Consider the following 13,516-nt stretch of genomic DNA (forward strand, 5'->3'; position numbering starts at 1 on the left):
GTAAATTTACTTATTTTTTTTTTTGTCTACAAGCACATAAACATTTTTAATTTTTGAAAAAAAAATTTTCTTTAGATTGTAAATTTAAAAGCAAATTCTTTCAACACTTGTGACTAAAAATTTTACTTTTCTTCTTGGCCAGGCACCAACACAGGAAAGAAGAAATTACTTCATTTCTGTACAAAGTTTCTGTTTTGTGACTTTATTTTTTAATTCAGAGACTACCGACCCCACTGAAAACTTGGGGTCACAGGGAGAACGTTCCTCAGTTGTGAAAGGCCCCGCGGCGGCTGGGCAGGAGGCCGCGCAGCCCAGACGGCCTTTCCGGAGCTGTCAGTTCCGATCCCCGGAAACCCCGCCGGTTACCCCTCAGTTTTGCCCCTTTCCCTCTTCCCGGCCCGCCAGGAACTGCGGCCCAGAGCCGGGCCGGCCCCGTCGCACCCCGTCAGGCGGGCCCGGGGCGCCCCCAGCAGCGCCCACCGGGGCCGCGGGTGAGCCGAGGGGGGCGTGGGGGGCGCGAGGCGGGCGCGTCCGACCTGCCCCAGCCCGCGCCGGCGCCACTCGGCGCTGGGGTCCCCGCTCTGTTCACCTCAGACGCACGGGGGGCTGCGGGCCCCGCCCCGCGGGCAGAAGCCCCCGGAGAGCCCAGGCGCCGGCCCGGCCCGCCCGCGGCCTCGGGGTTAAAGCGCCTCGGGCCTCGGGGCCGCCCGGCCGCCACCTCCCGCCTTCCCGGTCGCCCCATCAGTAGAAACGGGGTGCTGGGAGAGTAGAAACGGGGTGGTTTCGGGAGTCCCCCCGTGCGCCACCTGTCGGAGCCAGCACGGGAAAACCTCGGCGGCCGCGCTTCCAAGCAACGGGGAGCAGCGGCCGCGCCCCTGCCTGAGGGCCGGGGCGGGCGCTCGCCGGACGGGGCCGGGTCTCGGGGCCCAGGTCACGGCGACCCCCCGGGCCCAGGTTTCGGGGCTCCCCCGAGGCCCGGACGCGGACGCGCATGCGCTGTGGCCTCCGGGCGCGCAGCGCCCCCGCCCCTGCGCTCCCGAGCGCGCTCCGGCCGGGGGGGGGGGAGGGGACGGGAGGGCGCGCGCGTGTCCACCTTCCGCTGACCGTTGGCCCCGCCGGCGCCCGGGGAGCGCTGCCGCGGCTCGGTCCCGACACCCCCGCACGGAGCCGGGGAGGGGAGTCTTCCGGCTGCTCCGCGGGCGGCCCGCCCCAGGGGCGTGGGGGGCGGGGCCGCGGACTTCGGACTCCAGCGCAGTCCGCCGCCCGCGCCGCCCGCGAGCCATGGCCGCGCTCGGGGGTCTCTGGCCCGAGGTGCGGGACGCCGGCACCTCGCTGGCGCTGATGCTGGCGCTCGTGCTGTCCATGGGGGTGGGCCGGGTGGTCACCCGGCAGCAGCTGCACAGGCCCATGGCCCACGCCTTCGTCTTGGAGTTTCTGGCCACCTTCCAGCTCTGCTGCTGCACCCATGAGCTGCAGGTGCTGAGCGAGCAGGAACCCATGCACCCTACCTGGCCGCTGATGCTGGTCTACTTCTTCTCGTTGGTGCATGGCTTGACTCTGGTGGGCACCTCCAGTAACCCCTGCGGCATAATGATGCAGCTCATGCTGGGGGGCATGTCCCCGGAGATGGGTGCGATGAGGCTGTTGGCTCAGCTGATGGGCGCCCTGAGCAGCAGGTACTGCGTAGGCATCCTGTGGAGCCTGGGGCTGACCAGCTATCACGACAGCGAGAGGACCTTGGCTTGCAGGAGTCCCATCCAGGTCGACTTGCCCAAAGCGGTCATCGTGGAGACCATGTGCTCCTTTATCTTCCACAGCGCGCTGCTGCACTTCCAGGAGCTCAGGACCAAGCTTCGCATCCACCTGCTGGCAGCACTCATCACCTTTTTGGTCTATGCAGGTTTGTTATTCCCACGAAACCCTCGGCACCTCCGGAGCTTCTCTGAGCTGAGGTTTTAATTTCTTTATCAATACACACTTGAAACCCACACAGCTCTGTGATGTCAATATTGGCACCCCGTCATTCTAACCATTCTGCCGTTCGTTCTTTCTAGGGCGGACACGTAGACCCTCCTCCCTTCAGTACTTTTTTGAACACCAGAGAAAAGCCCACTTGAGTGTTGACCTTAGCGATCTCGCCAAGGGTTCAAGTATCCCACAAAGGGATTGTTTTAATGGTAGAGAAGGAAGATAACTTATCAGCTCTTTCCTCATGCCACCCTGGTACAGGTTCTTTCTGGCACTCTACTGATAAATGATCCTGGGTGTTAAAAGTTCCTTCTAGCTTAAAGCAAAAGCGACACACAATTGGTCAGTAGTAAGCGTGGGGAGTAGAAATTGTGTAGCGCTACTTCTTGGTTCTTTTTATAAACAATTATTTAAAGCTATTTCTTATTTCCTTAATAACTCATCCTTACTTATAAATGGATGTTTAAATAGCCTGTTCAGAAAGATGTTTTAAAAACAAACTTGGTTGAAGTTTGATGCTTTTTAAAAGCAATTAACTCTTGAGAAATCGGTTGAATTTTTGTAAACCATTTGTTTACCTTGACAGATCTCATACAGTAATTCACATATTCTAAATGAAGCAAAGAAATCCAAAACCCCAAAGTTTGATGAAATGTATCGTTTTAAATGATTACGACAAAATATCTTGATTGGGATTGTAACAATTATGAATTAGAGGCAGGAATTCAATAAAAGGAATTTGTAGTCAGAATATCTCCTGCCCATTGCAAGTGAAATTATGAGTAGAAGCAAACCTTAAGACAGACTCCTAGATATACCCTTGACCTCTTAGGGTAAAAATAAAATACTCCTGATCTATTTTCCTTCTTTAGCTCTAGTACCATTCTTTTTTGTATATAAGACGGAAATAAATGGCATAGGAAAGAAGGAAAGAAATGTGCACATTGGAGGGTTTATAGTGAGTAGTTGCTTATTTACTAAAAATTTTAGGTTTTGACTAAAGCAGAAACATCCCTCATATATAAACAGAATCACCCCTTGCAAAAAGTTATGCCACACTTTATCTCTGTATTTATATAATTAGAAGCAGCAAAAATTTAAAATATGTTTCAGGTTAATAACATTATACATTTAGATCTTTCTCTACTTATGTCCTTCCTCTCTTGATTATCCTATTATTGGTATTTTTCCTATATTTATATTTTAGTACATATTTATGGTTCTATAAGTAATACTGCATATAATATTAGCAAATATCTATCTTATAAGGGAAAAAGATTTTGAGAAAAAGAAACAAGATAATAAATGAAGTTAAAGATAAATATATAAGGTTATTGAAAAGAGCCCATAAAATATCAACTTAATTTTTTTCTTCCCCTCACATCACAGACCTTGAAATTGTTGAACTGGGGCTGCTAATTGATGGGCGGGGAGGGGATTGCTAAAGCACTGCTTCTTTTTTTAAGATTTATTTTTTATTCATACTTCAGTTGGGGTACAGGTCAGAGTCACGGGAGGGTAAGAGGATCCACCAGAGACAGAGCGGGGAGCAGAACGAAGAAGACAGAACAGACGAACAAAGGCACTGCTGAGGGGAGCAGCAGGCGAGACAGGAGAGGTCTGTCTCACCATGTGGGATTCTCCCTGGCCGGCCGGGAATCGAACCGGCACTGCGGAGGCTGCTGTCAGCTTCATGGCGCCGCGCTCAACCCTCTGCACCACCGGGGAGGCCCCTAAAGCACTGCTTCTTAACATTCTCTGCATTAGAATTTCCGAAGAGTGCAGTGTTTTCAACATACCATGTTGGGGTGCAGAGATTAAAATATAATTGCTCTGGGAAGGGGCCTAGGCAGTAATATATTTTAGTTTCCCAGGTGACCCCAATATGAAACCAGTGTTGAGAACCACTACTGTAGTCTAGACTTGTGCTGCCTAATTTCATAGTCGCTAGCTGAATGTGGCTATTTAGATTTAAATTAACTAAAATTAAATAGTCAGTTCCTCAGTAGCAGTGCCCTCACTTTAAGTGCTCAGTAGACTTGTGTTACTGAGTAGGGCTGTGTTACTAATGGACAGCGCTGCAGACTGCAGTGGCAGACCCTACTAGACAATTGAAGTTCACTGCTCTTACGGAAGTTAACGATCTATTATCATCTTCCTTTTCTGCCAGTAAATATATACGTTGGGCAACATGCTGAGTACCTAGAAAGATTATGAGTTATCTTAGTTAATCCTTACAACCACTGATGAGTACACTATTCTTATCTTAAGTAAAATAAGGCCTGGAGAAGTGAGATGACTTGTCCAAGATCACACAGCTAAAATGTGCTGGAATCATGGTTAAAACTGACACTAAAGCTCATATATTTTTTTAAATTAATTTATTTATTTATACAAGCACTGGGTACAGTCAGAAGCACAGGAGGGTGAGAGAATTCACCAGAGCCAGAGCGGGGAGCAGAGCAGGCAGAAGGACCGAAGCACACTGCTGAGGGGAGCAGCAGGTGGCAGGAGAGGTCTGTGCGCCATGTGGGAGCCTCGCCCAGCGGCCGGGGAGCAGCCGGGGATCGATCCAGCACTGCAGAGGCTGCGGGCAGCTTCGCAACCCAGCGCTCAACCGCTGCACCACTGGGGAGGCCCTCATACTTTTTTTTTTTAATCAGTATTTCTACAGTGTATTCCTCCAAAGTAACAAAAACATGTATGTACAATTGAATATTTTCCATCTATGAAAAGGAATGAAGTTCTGATACATAGTACACATGGATGAACCTTGGAAACATTACATAAAGAAAAATAAACCAGACACACAGGGACAAAAGTTTTCATGTGATTCCACATACATGAAAAACCCAAAACAGGCAAATTCGTAGTGTCAGAAAGTAGAGTAGAGGTTACAAGAGGAATAGAAACATTTGTTTAATGAATACAGAATTTCTGTTTGGGGGGTTGACTAGAAGAGTTCTGGACATAGGATGTTGTAAATGTAATCAATGACACCTCAAAATGGGTCAAATGACATTTCATGTTATATATGTTTTACCATAATTTTTCAAAATTAAGTTGCAAAAAAGGATATTGCCAAATAAGTATGGCAAACAGTGAATTATAGCAGGTTTTCTAGGGCCTCCCCGGTGGCACAGCGGTTGAGCGCTGGGTTGCAAAGCTGCCCGCAGCCTCTGCAGCGCCAGTTCGATCCCCAGCTGCTCCCCAGCCACTGGAGGAGGGTCCCACATGGCGCACAGACCTCTCCTGCCGCCGCTGCTCCCCTCAGCAGTGTCCTTCGGTCCTTCTGCCTGCTCTGCTCCCCGCTCTGGCTCTGGTGAATTCTCTCACCCTCCTGCGCTTCTGACTGTACCCAGTGGTTGTATAAAATAAATAAATAAATAAATAAATAAATCTTTAAAAAAAAAATAAAATAAAGCAGGTTTTCTAGTTTTAGGGACCTCACAGTCCTTTATATGCTCCTGTATATTGTGAAACTCCAAGGGGAAGATGCGGAACAATTTCTCATGTCTACAATCATATCTAGTATATGACAGCAGAGAGCGTACTTTGGGAAATACTGTACAAAGCCATAATTACTATCAGTGTAAGTTATGGCGGCACAGAGGAAATTCCCCTTCCCTCTGCATTCTCACGCTGGCTGAGTAATTAGAATAGCACCAGCCAGGCTGGCAGAAGAAAGAAGTCACTTTTAATGACTTTCCCATGGGGAGCTACAATGATTTTACAAGTCCCACTTTTAACCAGGGAGAAAGGCATTTAAATCCTGAACTGAAAAGTGAGTTAAGGGGCACCAAGGCTCCGATGAGAAAGGAGGGGTTCTTCACAGGACAAGGAGGAGACGGCTTCATCCTTACTCTGAAAATAAAGATGAGTTCCTCAGATGGAGAGGACACCTGGGTGATTCCCCTACCCCCCAAAATACATTCTTCTAGGCCCTTAAAAAGGGAGTAATGATCACTTCAATTAGGGGAAGGGCAGAATGATTAGACAGAGGACAAGAGCCTCCAGGGCCTTCCTTGCTTTTCAACTCAAAATAATCCACATGCCCAAGAGGGGTGTCTTAAGAAGACCAACTCTGAGACTGTTGAGGTGTCTATTTTGGCACCTTAAAAGTCCTAAGTTTAAAACAGTTATTCCAAATAGAATGAACTGTCATAGGCCTAGTTGAGTGCCTATCAAGCAGAAGTGAGGTTTTGTAGAAGAGAATTTAAGAATGGATAGGGAAGAAATGCAGGGTAATTGCTGGCTTAGTCAGGCATCCTCACAAGTTACTTTGATACTCAGTCTTTTTTAATATCTAAGATACTAGTTGTTACAGATTTGACAAAGTTGCATGCTGGGAGACTTCTTCAGTCACTTGCAGTGACTCAGAAATCACTGATATAGGTCACACGAAAATGACTGATTATATGTTTTAAAAAATTATAGAATATAATTGTCTAGCATCACAGCCCCAGTTTCCTTGGATACCTAGTGACCAAGTGTCTGATTATTTTTGGATTTAGCACCCTGCACTTTGATGTGCAGATGGAGGCCACTGTGTTTAATGACCTCCCAAATAAACTTTTAAAAAGCAGTGTAATTTATTATACTAAAGATATAAGATTAGTAATGAGGATTTCAAATTTCCTTAGTTTAGGTTTTGGGAGAATTTTAGTTTAGGTTTTGGGAGAATGAACAGGGTAAGAGAGAATTACATTCATTTCTTAATTAGATTTGTTCACATCTAAGTAAATTGTCTTTATTACTACACCCTATTCATTTCCTTTGTAGAATTTTATACACTTCTGCTGTACTACCTTCTACCAGACAGTAAACTGTGATTACAGAATCTAAAATTGTTTTATTTATTATAATAGCATAGTCAGGACTTAGCATGGTGTCATCTGGTACAAAATAAATGAATGAAAGAATAAATGAATGAGCAGATACTCTATTTGCTTTTAAAAATCACACAGAGGGCCTCCCCGGTGGCGCAGCGGTTGAGCGCTGGGTTGCGAAGCTGCCCCCAGCCTCTGTAGCGCCGGTTTGATCCCCGGCTGCTCCCCAGCCACCGGAGGAGGGTCCCACATGGCGCGCAGACCTTTCCTGCCGCCCGCTGCTCCCCTCAGCAGTGTACTTCGGTCCTTCTGCCTGCTCTGCTCCCCGCTCTGGCTCTGGTGAATTCTCTCACCCTCCCGCGCTTCTGACTGTACCCAGTGGTTGTATAAAACAAATAAATAAATAAATAAATCTTTAAAAAAAATAAAATAAAATAAAAATCACACAGAAAGAATAGTTATCTGCATACTCCATATTTTATGCCAAAACTTTCATTACTTACTTCATTACTTCATGCAGAAGTCTTTTCTATCTTTCTAAGTTATGAAGAATATAGGGAAAGTAATTTGTAAAAGGGTACTGAGTCCTTTATATATTTGCTTTTAATACAATAATCAAATGAAAGGTACCAATTTACAAATGAAAACCAAGGTCCAAAATTCTTTTTTATCTTGTCAATATAGTATAGTGGTTAAGAGTACATACATGTTTGGAGTTGAATTGTGGTGTTAGGAGAGATACCTGGGCCTGTTTCCTCATCTTCGAAATGGGAGACTACTACCTCTGTTCTAAGGCTATTGTAAGGAGTAATGTATCTGTCACAAATATTCTGGACACTTCAAAGGGCTTTCTTTCACTATAAGCTGGCTGACATTCATTGACTTCTACAGGAATCTTTATATTAATAACTAGTGCCATTCTGTCACAGAGAACTTGATTCCTTTAAGAATACTGAGAAACACTAGTACCTAGAATTGCCAGATTTGGGATTCGGTCTTTGTGGGAATTTTGCCAAGTTCATGCTGTCCTCTAAGACTCTTGGCAGTCAACCAGCTGGATTTCCCCACTGATGCCTCTTCTGCAAAATGTGTTATTGTGCCTTCTCTTCAAATGTGAATAAATAGTAACTTATTTTTTCAAGCCATGTTAGTTGTGTCTTATTCTTACTTGTAAATGTTAATTACACAATACATATATGTTCTCTTTTTGTAAAAAATCGAAATACTACCAATGATACTAAAAGTGCCTTTTGACTCCCATCCTACATGCTTGTCCCCCTCCTTCCCTGCCTGCTCTTGCTGCAGGGATAATCCTCCGTGTGTGTCCTTCCAAGCTCTTTCATGTGCGGTGACTATACTTACAGATAAGCCCCTACAGAAACTATTGTGTTCATGTTAACATAAAAGATATCATATCTTACTTTCTACAGTTTGCTTTTCTTCATGGTAGCTGTTCAACGATGTACCTTGGAGATCTTATGTTAGTAAAGAGATTTCTTTCATTATTTCAAAATACTGCATGATATTCTAAATCAATAATAAAAATTGCTTATTTAGCTATGGTCTTATGAATGGACATTTAGGTTTTTCCTACTACTTTACTACTATAAACAACCTTGTATACGTCTACTTGTATACAAGTACTAGTGTTTCTTCAGGAAAGTAGTTTCCTAGGGGGAATGATCTTGCCTCCTAATGGACACTTAGCATGTCTGGAAATATTTTTGATTGTTATAATGAGGGGAGGTGGCTGTGCAACTTGCACCTAATGGGTAAAGGCCAAGGATGCTACAAAATATCCTATAATATAGGACATTTAAAAAACTATCCAATCTAAACATCAAAGCCAATGCCACATGGATTTCTGTATCCATTAACTATTGCTATGTAATAAAAGACCCCAAATCTTAGGTTTTTGTTATTCTGTGGTTAAAGGAGGGTCCTCTGAGATTATATAGGTGGACAGGGATATATATACAAATATATATGTGTGTGTATATGTGTGCTTGTGTGTTTATAGCTTGGTAGGGCTGAGCCAAGAAGTCCTATTCATTGTGTCCAGAGCTGGTGCCAACAGGCATCTAAGGTGCCTGGGTTTTCCTCTTGGCCTCTCTCCAGCAGCCTAGACCAGCTTATGTATATGGCCAGGATGTTGTTCCCAAAAAAAGCCTAATGTGGTAGCTGATTGGTTTTATTGAGACCTGACCCGAGAACTATGTCACTCCTCTCATTGCAATTCACAGAGCACCACTTGTGCTGCATTCTGTCAATGCAAATTGCAAAGCCAGTTCCTATCCAAGAGAGGGGCACAGACTCTGTCTTTGGATAGAAGGAGCATCTCCAATCAAGTCACACTGAGCAGAATTGATGATGCGAGAATTAGAAGATAAAGGGAGTGAGGTATTTCAGTGTTAGGATGTTATAAAACTGACTGAGAGTGTTCCTGGACCTAGTGGAAAGTCTTCAACTCTGGAATACCAAAATAAACCAGTTATGAAGGCAATGGCTCAGTCTATCTATATTGAAAATGGCCTAAGAAAAACCACAGGTCACTTATTATAGCAGCACGTTACACCAATTTTTAAAATCTGTGTGAGCCCTGATCTTTCTGTTTGTGGTGTCTACTACATAGGAACGCACTAATTTTTTTTAATTGAACTGGTATGGCCCACCTGCCAACCAAACAATTCTTTTGGTCCTTGAATTTTAACATTCCTGGAATGACTATTCAAGGATGATTCTGAAGGTCCATAATATGATGTCATTTATAATTGCAGAGGCTTGAATGTGAATCATGGTGAGGCTGGTATGCTAGAAAAATCTCTTAGCATGAAGTGAACTTCATTACTCAGGATCTTTCTCTCAACACAGTTACAGTATTTTCAGCCTTTTAAGTGCTAAGTCTCAGAAATCTTCTGAAAGGCCCACAAAATTTGCAATTTTATTTTGCTGCATTTTATGAAGACAGCACACTCTAATGGCCTATGTCAATGTAATATTTGTGAAGATCTTGGGCTTTCTCTCCGTCACTCAGTCAGGCAGTTTTTGTGCCCAAGTTTCCACACAGAACTGCCAGAAATGTTTAGGGACACTCTTAATCTTAGGGATACTCTTAGAATGTATTCTGAAATACTGAGCCATAGCTCTGGTACCTCCTTACAGGCAGTCCAGCCTTCTGACTTTTCTTACTCACGATGTGGCCAAAACTACAAACTTCTAGGCTCCATGTCAGAGAGTCTGGGTGCAGAGCTGAACCATGAGTCCTGAAAGTAGTCAACAGTTAGAATTTGTTTATCACTACTCATGGCCACCTTCTTTTTATTAAAAAAACAAAAAAAAATTGTCATCATTGCACTAATGTAATTCACATAGCATTCACAACCACTTTTTCAGGAGGGGTCTCTTGATAAAGTAAAAATGGAGTCTGTGGTAATGCTTTGATCCATTTTACATTTTGTTTTCAACACAAAGGTCTGCTTATGCCCAATAGGATTCTGGGGTATTATGTACATTTTAAATGTACAGATATCATTTACTCATTTAAACTGATGAATGTTAACAAGATTAGCCAAATCTGTTTTATAAAATCAGAGGAACAATAGTAGAGCAGATTCATTTTCTTTTTTTTTTTTTAATAGAGGCATATTTATTTATTTGTTTGTTTGTTTGTTTATACATGCACTGGGCACAGTCAGAAGCGCGGGAGGGTGAGAGAATTCACCAGAGCCAGAGCGGGGAGCAGAGCAGGCAGAAGGACCGAAGTACACTGCTGAGGGGAGCAGCGGGCGGCAGGAGAGGTCTGCACGCCATGTGGGACCCTCCTCTGGTGGCCGGGGAGCAGCCGGGGATCGAACCGGCAGGGCAGAGGCCGCAGGCAACTTCGCAACCCAGCGCTCAACCGCTGCGCCACCGGGGAAGCCCCAGCAGATTCATTTTCAATGTGTACTTTTTTTTTGGTAAAAGTTTATTCTTAAATGTACAACAAACTCCAAGACACTTCATTCTAGATGCTGCCAGCAACAGATATTATGGCAGGGAATCCACATATTTAAACAGTAATGGAATAAAGGACAACCATTGCCTCAGGTACATTGCTTTTAGCCAAATATCTTAATTCCACCTGTGATTAGGGGGCTCTCCTGGCAGCCATCACTTTTACCTCCTCTTTCTGTTCCTGCTTGAATGCCTTAGCCATCTCCTTGGTCTCCTGCTGCTGCTTCAGGAGCTTCTTATCACCTTCAGGACCAGATGTGGCACCTGCCATCCCTTTCCCCAGAACCCGCCACCAGAAGCCCTCTATGTGCATTTTATAATATATAGGAAAAGCACTGGATTAACTCACAATGTTCTTTGTCTTTTGCTGCTTTGTACCTAGCATATTATAATCTCTAATCTACTTTTAGAGTTAAAATGTGCCTGGTGATTTCACAAACGAAGACAACAGAATACTTAAAATACCTACGATAAAAGTCATATTTAGCAAACCCTTTATTTCCAGTTATAAGAAAATGTAAGATATATGGTTTGTTATCACTCTGCTTAAAATGTATTGCAGGAGGAAATCTAACAGGAGCTGTATTTAATCCAATTTTGGCACTTTCACTACATTTCAAGTGTTTTGATGAAGCATTCGTTCAATTTTTTATTGTATATTGGCTGGCTCCTTCTTTAGGTAAGTATTTTTTATTTAATATGATTAAAAGATTAATATCTCTTAAAATACAATGTGGAATATCACTGTTACATGTCATTTTCCAAAGCCAGAGTAGCCACAAAAGAGCAAAAAAGGTAATGCACCTGAAATAATATTTTACTTTGTGCAATATCCTTTAAGACTGTTTTATCTTCGGTGAAATAGATAATCTAGTCAAGGGTAGTCTGTTTCAGGTATACTACTGTAAGAAACCTTCAGATATGAGAGCAAAAAAGTGAGGAGTGATTATTTCCTTTACACAGTCTCTTATTTTGTTAAAGGAATTAATTGTTTCAGATTCGTTTGCTAAAGAGTATCTCATAAAATAGAGCCTCCCCGGTAGCGCAGCGGTTGAGTGCTGGGTTGGGAAGCTGCCCACAGCCTCTGCAGCGCTGGTTCGATCCCCGGCCACCGGCGAGGGTCCCACATGGCGCGCAGACTTCTCCTGCTGCCCGCTGCTCCCCTCAGCAGTGTATTTTGCCAGGCTGCCTGCTCTGCTCTCCCCTCTGGTGAATTCTCTCACCCTCCCATGCTTCTTACTGTACCCGGTGCTTGTATAAATCAATCAATCAATCTTTTTAAAAAAAAAATCTCATAAAATAATATATACCTGTAATGAGTGTAAGTTTTAAATTACCCACAAGTTTCATTCCTGTTATTTCTATCTGGATCAGAAGATACATAAAACCTTTATACAAATGGATCAAATAACACAAAAGTTATTAAAAAACTAACTATAATATGCATTTCTTTATCAACATTCCTTGATGTTGTTTAGTTATCTCTTTTAAGCCTGTTTCTTTTTTTGAAGATTGCATACAAGAACTGGGATATAGCCCAGAGATGCAGGGGAGGGGTATGAGAGGATTCACCAGAAATAGAGTGGGGAGCAGAACAGGCAGACTAAAATACATTACTGAAGGGAGCAGAGGGTGAGACAGGAGAGGTCTGCTGTGCCAAGTGGGTTACCTCCCTGGCCAGGGATAGAACTCATGTTGAACTCATGCTGAACTCATGCTGTAGTGCTTGGCGGTTGCTTGACAGTTGCTTGACAGCACTGAGACTTTAACCCCTGCAGCACCACCAGGGAGGCCCAGCTTATTCTTTTAAACAGTCTTCCAAGTCTCTAAGTATGTAATTGTATATAATCTTAAATGATATCCACCAAGTGATTATGAACTTTCTTAGAGATTTTTTGCTTTTATTTTACTGTATTTTGTCTTTCAGGTATATTGTTGATGATTTTGATGTTCAGCTTTTTCCTTCCATGGCTGTATAACCACCAGACAATTAATAAAAAGGAGTAACTATTCCCAATGACTCAGGCTTAGTTATAGGACAGTCAAGCGGGATGTGATAAAGATTTTATCACTTCATATTCAACACAATGACTGCACTGAATTCATCTATGTTAGTGTCCTTTGAGGAAGCTGCTTTATAATTTCCATCACTGGGACTTTAAAAAATTACTGTGAAAATGAGTTTTCCTGTGTTTCTCTGTGAAGATGTGTTCTTTCACATGTGTATTAATGCTGCTAGAAAAGACTCATTAAATATAAATCTCAAGTGGTAATTGTTAATTTTGTTGGGGGGAAAAATGGGCACAAAGTGAGAAGGGAGGGTGATGGTTAGGAACCCCCAAAAAGTGTGGATCAAGACCCACCTGAGTGAACAGGATTTTTAGCCAAAGTACCAACTAGTTACATTTACAGAACTAGACAGGATCCTTTTCAGCCACTACTTCACACAGTGATAACATCAGCGGGGTCATCTTTCAATAGGAAAGTTGCTTTTGGAAGCAGATTATACATCCCTCATTCTCAAGGGGATTTCCTGAATTTTAAATATGTTCTAAAATATTTTCTCTAAATAGACAATCTTATTAGCTTTAGGCAAGTTGTTTTTCCTTAACAGAGTAGAATAAAATAAACACCCTTACAAAGTTAAGATGTAAGCTGCTCACATTCTCATTTGACCCTGACAGCTTAAGGTAGAGCATGTATTTTTAAACGCCATTTTACAGATA

At 43.4% G+C, this 13,516-nt stretch overlaps 1 protein-coding gene across 1 annotated transcript; it reads left to right on the forward strand.

Moving 5' to 3' along the window:
• Positions 1-1,189: 1,189 nt before the first annotated feature.
• Positions 1,190-12,797, forward strand: AQP11 (aquaporin 11; the record flags this gene model as incomplete). The annotated part of the gene is made up of 3 exons (XM_084237470.1): positions 1,190-1,900; positions 11,353-11,469; positions 12,718-12,797. Exons 1-3 carry the CDS (start codon positions 1,282-1,284, stop codon positions 12,795-12,797), a joined length of 816 nt encoding a protein of 271 aa, XP_084093596.1. The 5' UTR covers positions 1,190-1,281.
• Positions 12,798-13,516: the final 719 nt, after the last annotated feature.

This window comes from Talpa europaea (assembly GCF_964194135.1).
Source record: "Talpa europaea genome assembly, chromosome: 1".
Classification (NCBI taxonomy): domain Eukaryota; kingdom Metazoa; phylum Chordata; class Mammalia; order Eulipotyphla; family Talpidae; genus Talpa; species Talpa europaea.